At 43.2% G+C, this 15,853-nt stretch overlaps 1 protein-coding gene across 2 annotated transcripts in view; it reads right to left on the bottom strand.

Moving 5' to 3' along the window:
* The window catches only part of DCP1A (decapping mRNA 1A), a 38,376-nt gene extending 24,181 nt beyond the window's left edge, over positions 1-14,195 (bottom strand). For both annotated transcript variants that reach the window (XM_083727047.1, XM_083727046.1), the window contains exons 1-3: positions 13,950-14,195; positions 9,823-9,863; positions 3,084-3,211 (exon numbers count right to left, since the gene is read on the bottom strand). In XM_083727047.1, coding sequence (XP_083583173.1) covers positions 3,084-3,211; positions 9,823-9,863; positions 13,950-14,084 — 304 coding nt within the window. In that variant the 5' untranslated portion in view covers positions 14,085-14,195. The remainder of the gene's footprint in view (positions 1-3,083; positions 3,212-9,822; positions 9,864-13,949) is intronic.
* Between the last annotated feature and the right edge of the window lie 1,658 nt (positions 14,196-15,853).

The following is a 15,853-nucleotide window of genomic DNA, read 5'->3' on the forward strand; positions in this document are numbered from 1 at the left end:
CCTATTTATCTACTTGCACCCAGAGGTGCTTTCGAACTGCTAGGTTGGCAGGCGCCGGGACCGAGCAGCGGGAGCGCACCCCGCCGCAGGGATTCGAACCGCCAACCTTTTGATCGGCAAGTCCTAGGTGCTGAGGCTTTAACCCACAGCGCCACCTGCGTCCCTATAATACAGTGGTACTGTAACCTTATTGGAGTTCACCGACTGGGTCTGCGTTGCTCCGGGACAGTACCTCGGTTTAAGAACAGTCCTGTTTACGAATGATTTGGCTTATGAACTCTGCAAAACCAGAAGTAGTGTCCTGGTTTGCGAACTTTACCTCATTCTAAGAACGGAATCCGAATGGTGGAAGGCCACCGGTGGCGGGAGGCCTCATTAGGGAAAGTGAGCCTCGGTTTAAGAACGGTTTCGGTTTAAGAACAGACTTCCAGAACAGATTAAGTTCATAAACTGAGGTACCACTGTAAATACAAGCGACATTTTCTCACAAACATTTTCTAACTCAAGGGAAAACTTGTAAGTAATAATATGAGCTGAATTCATTGCAAAGTAGCAACAACTACCAACTGTAATATACCTTATAAAAGACAGGGTGTAACAATTCAAGGTTTTAAAGCATGGGTAGGCAAACTAAGGCCCAGGGGCCGGATCCGGCCCAATTGCCTTCTAAATCCAGCCCGTGGATGGTCCAGGAACCAGCGTGTTTTTACATGAGTAGAATGCATCCTTTTATTTAAAATGCATCTCTGGGTTATTTGTGGGGCATAGGAATTCGTTCATTCCCCCCCACAAAAAATATATATAGTCCGGCCCCCCACAAGGTCTGAAGGACAGTGGCCCTGCTGAAAATGTTTGCTGACCTCTGTTAAAGGTTATGCTAAGAAAGGAAAGGAAAGGAAAGGAAAGGAAAGGAAAGGAAAGGGGAAGGGAAGGGGAAGGGGAAGGGGAAGGGGAAGGGGAAAGGGAAGGGGAAGGGGAGAGAAGAGTCTTTGATTTAATCTGGAGTTATTAGCACGGTGAAACAAAACATATGTCTAAGAGGATATCAAAGCCAAGTACTAATGGATTTGTCCTGAACAAAGCTAGCTATCGAAGACAGAAAAGAGATAACTGCTTTGCAACAGAACACAGAACAAGAAAGTGACTGCTGTTTAACACATTAGCTCATTGCGCCACACTATTCTACATGTTTGGCTGCCCTCAACTTAAACTCCATTATAAACACCCTAAATGCAATTTTACCATTTCTCTCTACAGAAATAGCAACAGCAGTCCCACTCCTTATCTTTCTTGAGAAGGCAGAGTTAAAGCAGTTACTAAAGATCCATTCCCCTTCCCTGATCAAAGACATGTCACTCTGACAACACTGCTGATATCCACATGTGGCTGGTCTTCAACTTTCTGGATCCACTTTGATATTTTCACAGCAACGAAATAAGACTGCCTGGCTACAAAAGTATATTTAGGGAGCAATCTGTTGTTACCACCAAGGTAACAGAGTTTCAAGTACATCCTTCTGGAATTATATCTCTGCTGCTGCATTTCAACTGGAAAAAGGACATACAGAGCTCAAAAAAGAAGAAAAGGAACAAGTGCAGGCAATATCTTCATTTGAGAATTCAGCGTTGTATACCACCACCTATCTTTTAATATGAGCATGGAATTTCGTTCTCTACATCAAGACAGTGACATTAGATACAAAGGAAGAATTGTGAGTGAAACTGATTTGGAAGCATACTTCTTTAAGACCTTTAGAGGTAAGTTCAAAATTGTTGATTTAAAAACCAAACAAACCCAAGGTTCTGAAATTTTTGATCACATTTGTATCTATGAATTTATTAAGTGGTTGATGCTTAGATTTTAAGCCTTTTATGGAGAAAGGTACAATTACCAACCCTGTAGGATACTAGAAATGTTTTTACTTGCAGTCATATTCTTTTTGTCACTGAGTGCTTTATATTGCTTCCCGTTATGCAGTTTGGTAACTACAGCATATCACTGATGTTGCAAACACATTTAATATATTATGAATAAAAGATGGGAATTCCATAACGGTCTTCTCTAGAGCTTCTGAAGTTAACTTAGTGACTTTCTCAATACAAATTAAAATGGGTCTTTGGTGACATACTGAATAATTAGCATATGTGATGCTAGCTTTTAAAAAAGATTTAAAGAATAATCCAGCTGTTACTGTTATCAGGAAAAACACAATTTTTCCTAAAACAAATAGCTGGAGATGTGCATGCCTTGCTCCCTCAGCTAAAGATACTGTGGTCAAGAGAGGACAATGATCCAGCAGACTTGCCAAACTGATTCAAAATATCCTGCTTTTTGAATTTCTCAGGTCCTTGCAAACATTACCTCTGGTGGCAAGAGAATGGTTATGTGACATGTGTTTGATCTCATAGCAAAGCCTTGAATGAAAGGAAATAGGGCTGTACCAAACTAAAGTAATTAAATTATGATCTTTGGGGATAATTTGCTTGTGCCCATTTCCTATCTGGAATATAGTTTTAATGAAAGGTAGGACAGAAATGCTAAAAATAGCAAATACATGCTGTGCTGAATAAGGCCCATCATGTTTGGCACAATTTGCCTCCGGCTGGCTGGGGTGCCAGCCCTAATTAGCTCTGAGCAGTGGTGACTTGGAGAAGGGCCACAATGCATGCTCAAATCTAGCATGGCCTACCCACTGCATGCTGCTTCCTAAGACCCCCTGCCTCTCTCCTAACCAAGCATCTGCCCATCTCTGCTAGCCTTTGATATTCCCTACCTCAACACATCAGTTAAGAACCATTATTTGCTACTAGTCAATCAATTGGAATTATGGAGACAGGTGTTCGAGGACACAAAAAGACCAGAGAGGTGTCGAAACAGAAAGACAGAAGACTATATAACACACTGAATTAACACTGTTTATGGATGGAACACAACTGGAAGAGTGGCACCCCAGAAACTGAACTGGTGAGTCTAACTAGCTACTGCCACGTCACACGTATATTACTTTAATGGCAGAAGTGGTCCAGGGCAGTTCAAAAAGTGGGGTCTCCTAGATAACAACATTATTCCAAGTTTATACTCACAGTTAGCATTTCTGTACAGAAGAAAGGGCTCGTGTAGTTGAAACTCCAAGTCTTTGTTTACAGGCTCAACCAAGTTGTGCATATTCAGTCGATTCACAATTGTGAAGCCATGGTAAGGTGATGCAGACCTGTTATTTCAAGAGAATAACAAAACAACTGTGTAAATCAGTGGTGGCCAAACTTGGCCCTCCAGCTGTTTTGGGACTACAATTCCCATCATCCCTGACCACTGCTCCCGTTAGCTAGGGATGATGGGAGTTGTAGTCCAAAAAAAGCTGGAGGGCCAAGTTTGGCCACCACTGGTGTAAATGCATAACATGGATATCCAGAGGAAAAAACTATTAAACAAATGCATTATATGAATAAACAACCTGCTTTCAGGAAAATAATCAATAGCAATGATGGTGATGAAATGTATCCAACACTATCACTCAAATGATGGTGAAGCAGAATGGGGGGGTCAGCTCTTTGGAGAACTTTTTTTAAAATTTTTATACCACTTTATAAGAACTTTATAAGAAAAATTATTTGCAGAAAGGGGGCTCCAGTGGGCAGGTAGAATCACCAAATTGCTTCCCTCCTGGTTCTGTTGACAGAAGCTTTTCCATCAGCAATTACTCCTTTGGGAATACCCAAATGACTTTAGTAAAATCAAAAAGCCATGCAAGCTTGCTATTTGAAGTGGTACTGGGAGTGGTACTGTTCTGTGAACTATTGTTCCAATGGCTAATGGAATATATTATTCAAGAGCTAAGACAAAAGTTCATGCAAGAAGAATAACACTCCTCCTAAATCAGACAGCACACATGTGCTTGTGGAAGAGGCCAAGCTCACAGATTGGCACCTTTGGATCTAACCAGATGAATTGCTGTAGTTCTTTATCTGAATATCAAAAACATAGCAATGATTAGTCTACTTAGCAATATTGTAACTAAAACTAAGGGAGGGGAGGAAGAGATGCACAATCTTTTTAAAAAAAGAAACAAAGAAAATAAAACTGATTTTCAAGGCTACTCCAAAGAGGAATAAGTTCATTCTTCTCCTTCATTTAAAATTATATAGCAAGTTTCACATGCCATGAAAAAACACCACAGGATATTTCGGTATGCTTACAATCTTGTATGCAAAATTTTAGAGCAGAATAGTAAACAAACATTTCAGGTTATCAATAGCAATTCAGAGACAGGGAGTGGGAAACATAACTTGTAGAGGCACACTTAAATCCAGTTCTCAAACTTCTCATAAATGCTAATTCATGCAAAAAACAGAACAGTGCAGCTTTACAGCCCCCCCCCCCGAAATACACTTCAGAAAGCACTTCAGGATCAAAAGTATCAAACATACCAGAAATAGCTGTAAAGTATGTATTTTCAATGATGAGCTACAGTGGTGCCCCGCAAGACGAATGCCTCGCTAAACGAAAAACCCGCAAGACTAAAGGGTTTTCCGATTTTTAGCGGCTTCGCAAGACGAATTTCCCTATGGGCTTGCTTCGCAAGACGAAAGCCCATAGGGAAATCTCCGGGGACAGCGGGGAAGCGCAGCGCGCCTTCTCCTCTGTTCCCGGACCTGTCCTAAGGCTTGCAGTGGGAGGTCCGGGAAGAGAGGACAAGGCGCAAAGGGCTTCTCCTCTGTTCCCGGGGCTTGTGGTGGGAGGAGGGTTTTTCCTCCCCACCGCCAACATTCAGAACAGCATTCTGAATGTTGGCGGTGGGGAGGAAAGCCCTCCTCCCACCGCAAGCCTTCAGGACAGGTCCGGGAACAGAGGGGAAGGTGCGCAGCGCTTCTCCTCTGTTCCCGGACCTGTCTTGAAGACTTGCGGTGGGAGGAAGGTTTTCCTTCCCACCGCCAACATTCAGAAGGCTGTTCTGAAGGCTGGCGGTGGGAAGAAAAGCCCTTCTCCCCCGCCAGCCTTCAGAAGAGTTCCCGCCTAGGCTGCAGATAGCAGCCTGCTGCCCCGCGCGAGGGGCGCTCTGCTTAAGAGCGCCCCTCGCGCGGGGCAGCAGGCTGCTATCCGCAGCTTGGAGAGCTCTGCAGGAAAGTCCTACAGGGCTCCCCAAGCTGCAAATGTCTGCCCCGCGCGAGGGGCGCTCTGCTTAAGAGCGCCCCTCACGCGGAGCAGCAGGCTGCTATCCGCAGCTTGGAGAGCCCTCTGGACCTCTTCTGAAGGCGGGCGGGGGGGCAAAAGTCTTTGCTCCCCCCCCCCGCCTGCCTTCAAAAGCCGTCCGGGAGCATTTTAAAATCGCCCCGGGACAGCGGAGGAATTCTCCGCTGTCCCGGGGCGATTTAAAAGCCCCCGGGAAGGCAGGCAGGGGGGACAAAGACTTTTGCCCCCCGCCAACCTTCAGAAGAGGTCCTGGACCTCTTCTGAAGGCCGGCGGGGGGCAAAAGTCTTTGCTCCCCCCTGCCTGCCTTTCCGGAAGAGCGGAGAAACGCAGCCCGTTTCTCTGCTGTCCTGGACGGCTTTTGAAGGCCGGCGGGGGGGAGCAAAGACTTTTGCCCCCCGCTGGCCCTCAGAAGAGGTCCAGGACCTCTTCTGAAGGCTGGCGGGGGGCAAAAGTCTTTGTCCCCCCGCCTGCCTTCCCGGGGGCTTTTAAATCGCCCCGGGACAGCAGAGAATTCCTCCGCTGTCCCGGGGGCTTTTAAAATGCTGGGGGACGGCAGCGAAGCCTTCGCTGCCGCCTGCCAGCATTTTAAGATCGCCCCGGGACAGCCGAGAAGTCTCCGCTGTCCCGGGAAGGCAGGCGGGGGGAAGCAAAGACTTTCGCCCCCCGCCGGCCTTCAGAAGAGGTCGGGGGACAGACTGTCCTCGGACCTGGTCTGAAGGCGGTTTCCATAGGAACGCATTGATTGATTTTCAATGCATTCCTATGGGAAACCGTGCTTCACAAGACGAAAAACTCGCAAGACGAAAAGACTTGCGGAACGAATTAATTTCGTCTTGCGAGGCACCACTGTATTTCCTAGGAACCGAACACGTTATTGCAAACATACCCTTTCTTGTGTACTTAAAAAGTATATCTGTGTATTAAAAACAGCTGTGTTATAGACACCAAATTAAATAACACTCAAGGTATTTCTTGGGAATTCAAAAGAAAAACGACACAGACTGCATTCTAGCACACTGCTAAGCATGTTATCCCATAAAGTTAACAGGCCTAAGGTGTCATTGCGCTGTGTCTGAGAATCATAAGAGGTCACTTAAATACATGCTTTCTTCTTTATTTTCTACATCTATTATAACAGATGGACTAACAGCCTGAGTTAGCATGTCAAAAATAATTAAAATTCAACTGAAGTCATGATTACAGCAGTAAAGGTCTGGAAATAGCATGTGTAGAAAGCCCAAAGGCATTACAACAGTGTAAACAAGAAGAGTGACATTTTTGGTTTTGACTTATTTTCTCTGGATCTCTAAAAAGGTTTTGGAGAAAACTGATCATATTGATATATTTCTTGCTGTCCAAAATAAAATAAATGGTTCACAAGAACAGTTTTAAAAGCACTGCTAGCATTAAAGCATTACTGAGAAGACTGTTATTAAAGAGTTATTTTTGAATCCTTAAGTGCATACATGCACACAAGCAGAAGGAAATCAGAACAGCACAATCCTAACCATGTCTCCTCAGAAGTAAGTCCTTTTGAATTCAATGTGGATTACTTCCAGGTTAGTAGGGTTAGGACTGCTGCCTTAAGTACCAGGAAATAGGCCTGGAAGCCTACATTAAACTGTACAGACCACAAAGCACCCATCTCATCTTCTACAGATAACTGAGCAGGTCAGAAAAGGACTCTCGTGTTCTGCACCCTCCAAGTTATATGTAAGGACAATCCCAACTAGGGTCCTTAGAGATGTCCAGTATGCATGATAAGAGGGATGAGAGTGGCAAGCTCCAAGAACGGAAGCAGAGAGTTAAAGACCCTCAGCCAACAGACAGAGTAGTTAAAAAGCATGCATATTCAGTTGTAACCTGACACTCCATCTGCAACAGTCAACCATTAGAATGAAGCACACAGCATATCTATGTTACAGGCCTAAGTAAGCCCAAAGATTAAATTGCTTTGGTGATGAAGACATTTCCTAATCTCATCACCCACAGATTACAACACTCTGCTGACCACAAGTGTCCACTACCTTGTAAAGGGATTCTCCGTGCTACCTTCAAGCATCAACTCATCCTCTAAATATTTCCAACAGTTAAAGTTGGCCTCCTCCCACAAAAAACTCCTACAGCTCTATTTCAAGATTATACCCTCTATTTACCATATATTTAAAATACTCCCTTTAACCTCAAACTCTAGTGTCACATTAAATTATTTCGTATAATGATGATACACTGCAACTACTATTCTTTTGCTTAACAGCGTTTCTATGGCCACTCTTTCAAGCCACTTTAGTTAAGTAAGTCAAAATAGAAAGGAAGGAAGGAAGGAAGGAAGGAAGGAAGGAAGGAAGGGGAGAATATTACATAAGTGTCACCTGTTACTTACTGTTAATACCAATCCTCTACATCCCCTCTACCATAGATCTGAAGATACTATGGGAAACTCTCACAGTTATACACTTCCCCTCTTCATTGCAAATTCAATGCTTACTAAAAACAGTCAGGGGGAAAGGTACATTACCACTGGCAGAGACTGCCACCTGAAGAGGCAGCTAAGAACATAAAATGGCCCATCTAGTCCAGCATCCTGTTTTTACAGTGACCAACCAGATGCCTATATGAGAAGTGCAAAAGCAGAACCTGAAATAAACTAGGTTACCTCCCCTTGGGCCCAATTCTGCACGGGAACCACTAGGGCTCAACCACTAATATCCATGGAAAGAGTAGCTGAGCATTTTTGATGTAATTAAAAATATTAAATCATTATTATTTATATTTATTTGTTACTAACTACAAGCATGTCTCTAAGCAGCTAACAGTTACAAATGCATATATAATACAAAATATAAAATACATAAAAGAGAATCTTAATAAACCAGAAATGCTCATCTTGCAGCAACATTAAAATCCTACCCCACCCTATTAAATATGAAGACCAAATCTTAACCACATATCACTAGATCATTGTCTTACAACAACCGCAATAACAAAAACTTATGTTATTGCCTGTTTTGCCACTATTTACAGAAGGAGTGCGCAGACTTGAGGGAGCCATTTCATTTTTTAAACTAGGAGCCTGGTGCAAAAGGCATACAGTTAACATTCTGAGTCCAGGAATTTGTTATGAGTAGCAGAACTGGACTGGACTAGATGACCCTCAGGAACCCCCTCAAACTCTATATGAACTGAACTCATAAGGCTTCCACACAAAATCCCTCTCCTGAGTATTCCCACTTTTGTTCATCTCGGCAGTATAAGTTAGTGGGAGAACTGTTTTGTTGCTGTCACTGTTAATCAGCTGGGGAGTCAGAAATCCTTGCCAATCTACTTCAAATTGTACAGGTGTACAGTGGAACCTCGTGTAACGGACGGGATCCGTTCCGGAGGCCCATCCGTAACACGGAATTGATGCAGGCGCGCAATTTAGCACTTCTGCGCATGCGCGAGCGGCAAAACCCGGAAGTAACGACGGAAACATGCAACCTGAAGCGGACACAACATGAGATATGACTGTATCAGAAGATCCCAATCTACCTCCTGAATGCCTGTAATTTACAGTGCACAATACACATCATATCCAGATTATGTCCTTCCTCGTGGAACTTACAATCTAATTATTATTGTACATTTTACAGGAGCGCCTGTATTATGAAACTAACAAGATTAATAAATAAGAAGAATTTTGACTGTGGGGGAAACAAATGGTAGAGAGGGAAAGCAGAAGCAAGAAACGTGAGGGCTCAAAAAACCAAGTACATATTAAGGTTGCCTTTTACTTAGGGATAAGGACTGAACAAGTTAAGCCAAAGGCTTCACAGGAAAGGTGCATCATGATGAAGGATTTGAAGGGAGACAGTGCTCTGGGCATAGGCACCAGCAAGGAATATATGGAATGGAACTTGTGGGAGGGCTGAAGGGATAAATTTTGAAGAACAAAAAGTCACAGGCATGTGTATAATGGAAAACAAGGGTAAAAAGAAAGGATGTTCCACAAAGAGTAAAAAATAGCAAGAATTTTGTGGCAGATGCTGAAATGAAGCCAATGGAAAGCTTTATTGAGTTATAAAGCTTTCCACACTGAAGGCATATGCCACAAGCCATGTCCTGTGATAATTTGGCTAAACTGGCTGTGATTATCCAGGAAAGATTTATCTGGTTCACAGGGGGAGAAATCAGTGAAACTTGAAAGAGGCAAATTTAGTGTGAAAACAGTTACTAGGGCAGTATTTTCTTTCTTTATTTAAGCATACTATAGGCATTTCAAATGTGTACAGTACTAGTTACCCCTTCTTAAGAAGGAGATCCAAGAATTGGAACAGGTACAGAAATACCATTTAATGTGACCAAGGAACAGGGAGGTTCTTCCTTACAAACACCAGAATTTGAAGCATATTTGTTTACATAAAAGATATGGCAAATTTTTAAATATCATATACAGGGTTGCTAACACCAGCACAACACAGTAGCATGCAAGCTTTCCTGAAAACCTTGTTTCTCAAAAGAAAGCCCAAATTTGTTTTCTTAGAACTGCAGGTAGGGATAAATAGGCATGCTCTATTTGAACAGCAAATAGTTTTGCAATTCATAGTGTTGAAAGCAAAACTGACTCTAGAATAAGATTGATATACACTTACCTTTTATATACAAATAAAGTACCTTCAATGTCAGTCTTCTCCTATAACAAACAATAATAATAATAATTTATTGTAGCAATAAATTAATTTTAGCATTACAGCCCCTGCTTTATTTATTTTCTTACATTTATATCTCATCTTTTTTCCATCATGGAACCCAAGGTGGTGAATTTGTGGTTTCTAAACAATCGCTGACCAGAACTGCTTGTTTTCAGCTCAAATGCCTTCAGCTCATCCCCTGACCTTTACATTTAACATAAAATTATAACTATAGCACTTAATGGGTGCTATTTATTTTCATGGTTAAAAATACAACTGTTATGGCTGAATTCTAAGACTTGCTGTGCTGTCAAGAAGGTGGTTGAGTTGTACATACTAACATCTGCTCCAACCTAATGAAAACAAACCCTGAAATTATGCTAGAGGTCTAGAAAAATACATCAATACAACTGTTTATACATGGTGGCATTTAATATTGCTATATATGACGTAAGGTGACTGCAAGCAGGAAGGCACAGCACTCCATTCAATATTTAGAACTTTAAACAAAATCTATGGTTGATTCATTGGCATGGTTCAAAAGGTAATGATAAATAAATAAGGTGTTAAATTGCATGTACTTTTACATTTGATCTATAATAGTCATGCTAAATTCGTATTAAAAAACTGAAGTTTAACTATTTGTTGTTTTTCCATTAATTCTGTGGGCAACTAGGGAGAGATAAAGTAAGCTATTAAATAGCATCAACTACGCCACACAATGGGCAAATAAGATAAATAAGACAGTCAAAGTCACTGCAGAATTGCAGTCTGCAATTTTTTTTAAGCACATGAAGTTTTCCACATTACTATTCTGTTTCTGAGTCAGGGGTTGCCAAGATGATGCCCACAGACATATATAGGGTCCCCAGCCTCTGATGAAATTAGTCTTGAAAGAATAATTGTAGCCAATAGACTAGGTTGTGCTGTGTGTGTGTGTGTGTGTGTGTGTGTGTGTGTGTTGTGCCCACAACAATTTATCTGGTGAGCAAATGTGCCCATGGACCCAAAAAGGCTGGTGACCTCTATTAAAAGCTATAAACTGTAATATATACTGAATATTAAAATGGTGTATATGTTTGCAAAACTAAGGTTTTTTAAGTTAATGGATGACTGACCACAGTAGTCTCTCAAGCATTACTCATTGCAGAGACAACTTGCATGGGAGAGATGAAGTGGCATGCAAGTTTCAAAATATGCTTGCGATAAGAAAAAGTACAAACAAAATCAAATCAAAATATGAGATCACTGGAGGCAAATCAGAACAACTCAGTAGAACAGAGCTTTTCAAACTGTGTGCTGCCACACGTTAGTGTCGGCTGCAATGTGTAGGTGTGTAGTGCGAACACTCCCTGCGCACCTTCCAGGGCTGGAAAGGGGTTAGTTTAACCTCCGGTTTGCTAGTAAAACTGAATTACTGTGTTGTGAAATGATGTCTAAAAGTGTGTCACCAACATAAAAAGTTTGGGAAGTTCTTCAGTAGAAGATCGAAGGAAAGAGCGGTAACCCATTCCTTGGTAACATGTTACCACTATGTTACCATTCCTTTGTAACGTAAGTGGTAACGTAGGCTCACTAAAGAGCAAAAAAGATCAAGAGTGTGTGGAAAAGATTGCTTTAAAGACTGCGCACAACAGCAGAAAAGGCTCTTACCCACATATTCTCCATCCTAATATCTGAAGGCAGGAGGAGTGGGCAAGTTCAGATGAGAGGAGGTGGCCTTTAAATGGCTGATACCAACCCATTTAGGAAAAGAAGTTTCTGCTACCTCTGTCAGCGAGGCTCTCTTGGTAAATATAATGCAGTGCTTCTAATGAATCCCAAGACTTACTGTGCAGATAGTTCAGTGAATGCAAAGGAATATTTCATACACTATTTTTTTCCCCACATATACATGTTATTCCTAAGTTTGCGTGACTTGTTGAAATAGTGGAGAGGGTAACAGCTGTTTGTTTGTTATTGCAACCCATATGTTTGCACCACTAACCACCATGCAGAAATGTCCTGCAAGGGCAGATGGGGAGCAGTAAAATTATTGCAAGCTATACCATAGCTCAGTTATAGAATACATGTGTTGAATACAGAAGGCCCAGGGGTTCAATATCATCTCCAGGCAGGGCTAGGAAAGACTCCTGTCTGAGATCCTGGAGAGCCACTGCCAGTCAGTGTAAACTATACTGACCTGTATCTGACTCATTATAAAGCAGCTTCCTATACAGTAAGAACAGAGATGGCATATGCCACATTGCTCACTGAAAAAAGATGTACATCAACTTCTGATTTGGTCCTAAGAAGGGTCCAAGCCTTGTCAATCCACATGGAACAAGTCATGAATTCTGGATGACAATGACCTAAAATCCTGTTTGGGTACAGTTGTGTGCAATCAAAAATTTATAAACAGTCCCTAGAAAGGACTGGTTAGTGTACTTTCCACCTTGTGGTCTCTTTCATGTCTAAGTAAGAAGCTGAGTGCAACTGCAGAGTCTTCACCAGTTCAGTAATGCCCCCTTTAAAACAAAGATGGGGACCTTGTGACTTTCCAGCAGTTGGATGGGTTACAACTCCCATCAGCCCTGACTACTGAAGATGCCAGCTGGGACTGATGGAAGTTAGAATCATAGAATAATAGAGTTGGAAGAGACCACAAGGGCCATCGAGTCCAACCCCCTGCCAAGCAGGAAACACCATCAGAGCACTCCTGACATATGGTTGTCAAGCCTCTGCTTAAAGACCTCCAAAGGAGACTCCACCACACTCCTTGGCAGCAAGTTGGGAGTCTAACAGCAACTGGAGGTGCACAGGTTCCACACACCTGCTCTAAAATATGTGGTTAAGTAGGAAACAGTGTAGGTGGGAGCTCTGTTATTTATTTAGCCTACCTTCCCCCAAGTAACTCAGAGGTCTTTCCACAACCACATGTTTTTTTTCTAACAACAGCCCTATCACGTAGGTTAGACTGCAAAATGGTGATGGGTTGAAATCCACCTTTAAACAATCCTCAAGCTTTGTGGCTGAGTGGGGATCTGAACCTGTGTTTCCCTCATCCTAGTCTGAATCATAGTGATAATCAGATAATCTAAAAGAAAGCCTTGAACTTGGGCTGGCTCTGACCTATGAAGGAAAGGAGGAGAAATGTACACAAGTCAAGCTGGAATCCTACTTGGTTCAGATGAAGTTCAGTTCCAGCTTTCATAATCCTGCACTATATAATTAGAACCTGTCGCTAAAACCTTGCTCTCTCACAAATATACACTCACACCAACAGATAGGAGCCCTGACAGTATACACACACCAACAGTACATAAGCCATCATTCTCTGGATCCATAATTTCAACAACTAATGCAAATCTGAAGGCTGGCCAGGGATGCTATTTCATATTTTGGAGAGGAGAGGACAGCAAGATCCAGTAAGACCCATTCTAGGATGTGGGCATGGCTAAAAGCAGCATTTTAGGCATATGCAGTCTTCAGAATCTGTGGACCAGCAGCCAGCCACAAGGGCCTCCTAGGACTCAGAAAAAGCACCGACGGAAAGAAAAGTTCACTATAGTACTAGTTCCTACCAGTAGTTTTAAACCACCCTCAACTGAGGCCGGCTAATTTGAAAGGGTGTGTTAGGCGCTAACTAATCCGCCCTGAATTTTGAGCCCAGCGAGTTAGTGGCAGTTGGAGAAGAGCACGAGGAGGAGGAGGTGAACCACGGAAAACCAAGGGAGGTGGGCGTGTTCCCCAAGAGCTGCGCCAACCGGACCGGGCAGCCTCCTCTCTTCTCCCCCACAAAAAACATTCCTCTGCGGACAGTAGCGGGTATATAGGAGGGGTGGAGAGGGAAAGCCGCACGTGCGCGCCCGCCCCCAACCCAACCCACCCTCTTTCCTTGCGGGGGACAGGCGCCAAGCGAAGGCGCTTTTGTGCGCCTCTTCCATCAGGACCTTGCTTCTCTGTGAGCCTTTGGACCCCGCGAGGAGACTTTGGACGAGGGCGGGTGGGGTGGAGAGGCAGAGAGAAAAGGGTTAACAGCCGGGGCTGCGAGTGGGGCGCCCCCGGCCGCCTGGCCCCCCCGGTCCCCCGCTCAGCGCCCCACTCACCCACTCGTTGGCCTTGGGGCTGAAGCGGTAAAGGGCCACCTGGCCGGTCACGTCGGCGATGCTAGTGATGTAGGGGTCGTTCTGCTTTAAGGCCGCCAGGCTCATGTCCTGCCCCGCTTTGCTCAGAGACTCCATCTTGGACCCGGGATCTCAGCCGCGGCGAAGGGGGGGGGGGGAGGAAGGAAGGAAACAGCCAGCCCAGCCAGCCAGCCGCGCGGAGCAGCCCTGTGCGCAGCGCTTCCTCATCCGCCGGCCGGAAACCGCTACCCTGCGTCTTCGGTTCCGTCGCTGCAGCGCGTCGGGTCCCGGGGGTCCTACAAGGGTTCCTGAGGATGCGTAGCCTCTGGTCGCTCTGTCTTGTCCTCGTTTCTCCACATGCCCAGGCTTGGCCAGTTTCAGAATCGAAATGCGTCGCCCGCCTCCCCACTCACCCAGAAATAAAACCCGGCTATATAACCAAATCAGCTCCTGCAGAAATGCCAGGAGCTCAGGAACACATCAGAAGTAAAGTGAATCCGTTGCTCTCTCCTGCTGGAGCCTCTTCAAGCTGAAGATTCCATAAGTTATTGTTGGTTCTCAAATAGCTCCACGGTTTTTGTTTGTTTGGCGAAAATGTAACTACTGTACGTTTAAGAAAGCCCTGAATGTAATGACACCGTTTTATTATCAACTATTTAATTAAAAGCTAATCACAAATTCAGTATAGAAGTGGGGAGGTGTGTAGCAAGAGGGGAAGGGAGGGGTTTTATGGTTTATCCAGATTTGGGTACAGGCACCTAATTTTTTTTTTATATAAAGAAAACATTGACTTCATGTAAATAGCTTTGTGAAAAGCAGCACTACTTTCTACATCTCTTAGCATTCTGGGATCATTGGAAGTTAGGATATTTTTGTTTTGCTTTGTTCTGCATTCCACTCTGCCAAATGAAGAACGTGAAGAACGCTTCATTTATAAAAACACATATGATAACAATGAATAATCTACCAAGTATAGCCATGTTATAACCTTAGGTTCAAACAGGAACATAAATATTAGTTTTTGTTTTACTTCCAAAACTGATAGCCATGCTCAATGTACGGCAAGGGTAATTTTACATTATGCAAATATAATTTTACAAGTATGCAGATCTACCTTAAGTTGCTATTTCTCAACCTGACTTACCTCCTGGAATGTTTGTGAGGAAGGAATGTGGCTCTGAGCTCTGTGGAGGAAAAGTGGCATATACATGAAATAAAGCAGACTTTTCCAGCTGTTTTGTTACCATCTGGCCCAACATGCATGGCGGTGCTGGCTGGGACTGATAAGGGTTGTAGGCCGAAACAGCTGGAGGACACCAGGTTGGCAAAGGCTACAGTAAAGCATGGGAGGAGCTTTCAAATCAAATCTTTATTGTTATGGTTAATGACTACCATTAAACAATCAAATTAAGAAGAACATAGATGTTTGCCCTGATGTGCATAGTTAGATATAATAAATCAAGTAAAACAAAACAAAATAAAATGAACATAAAAAAATAAAGTTATGGTCATGTAATGATCTCCAAAGAAGAAAATTTCAAGATGTCTGGAGTCAGTTATGTTATGTACTGAAGTTCTCACCCTGGGCCAGCAGGGGGATACTGTATATAGTTTTCACTCAGGTCCGCATATGCAAATAAGGAATTGAAAGTGACGTTCAGTGATCGGATAGTTACAGAAAGTTGTTACTGTTGCTTTGTAGTTGAGCTCTATATAAGCAGGTTGGCTGAACCCTTCCGTTCAGTTCAGTTCAGTCCTGTGAATAAACAAGAGCTGTCTGAAGAATTGCTATGTCTTCTGATATGTTCTCCCACAATTTAACAAGTTCCTGATGGAGTTTGCTTGCTGCAGCTGAGTATTTGGCCACTGAGAGTGATGTGTTTTGA

Source organism: Podarcis gaigeae (assembly GCF_964106915.1).
Source record: "Podarcis gaigeae genome assembly, chromosome: 2".
NCBI lineage: Eukaryota > Metazoa > Chordata > Lepidosauria > Squamata > Lacertidae > Podarcis > Podarcis gaigeae.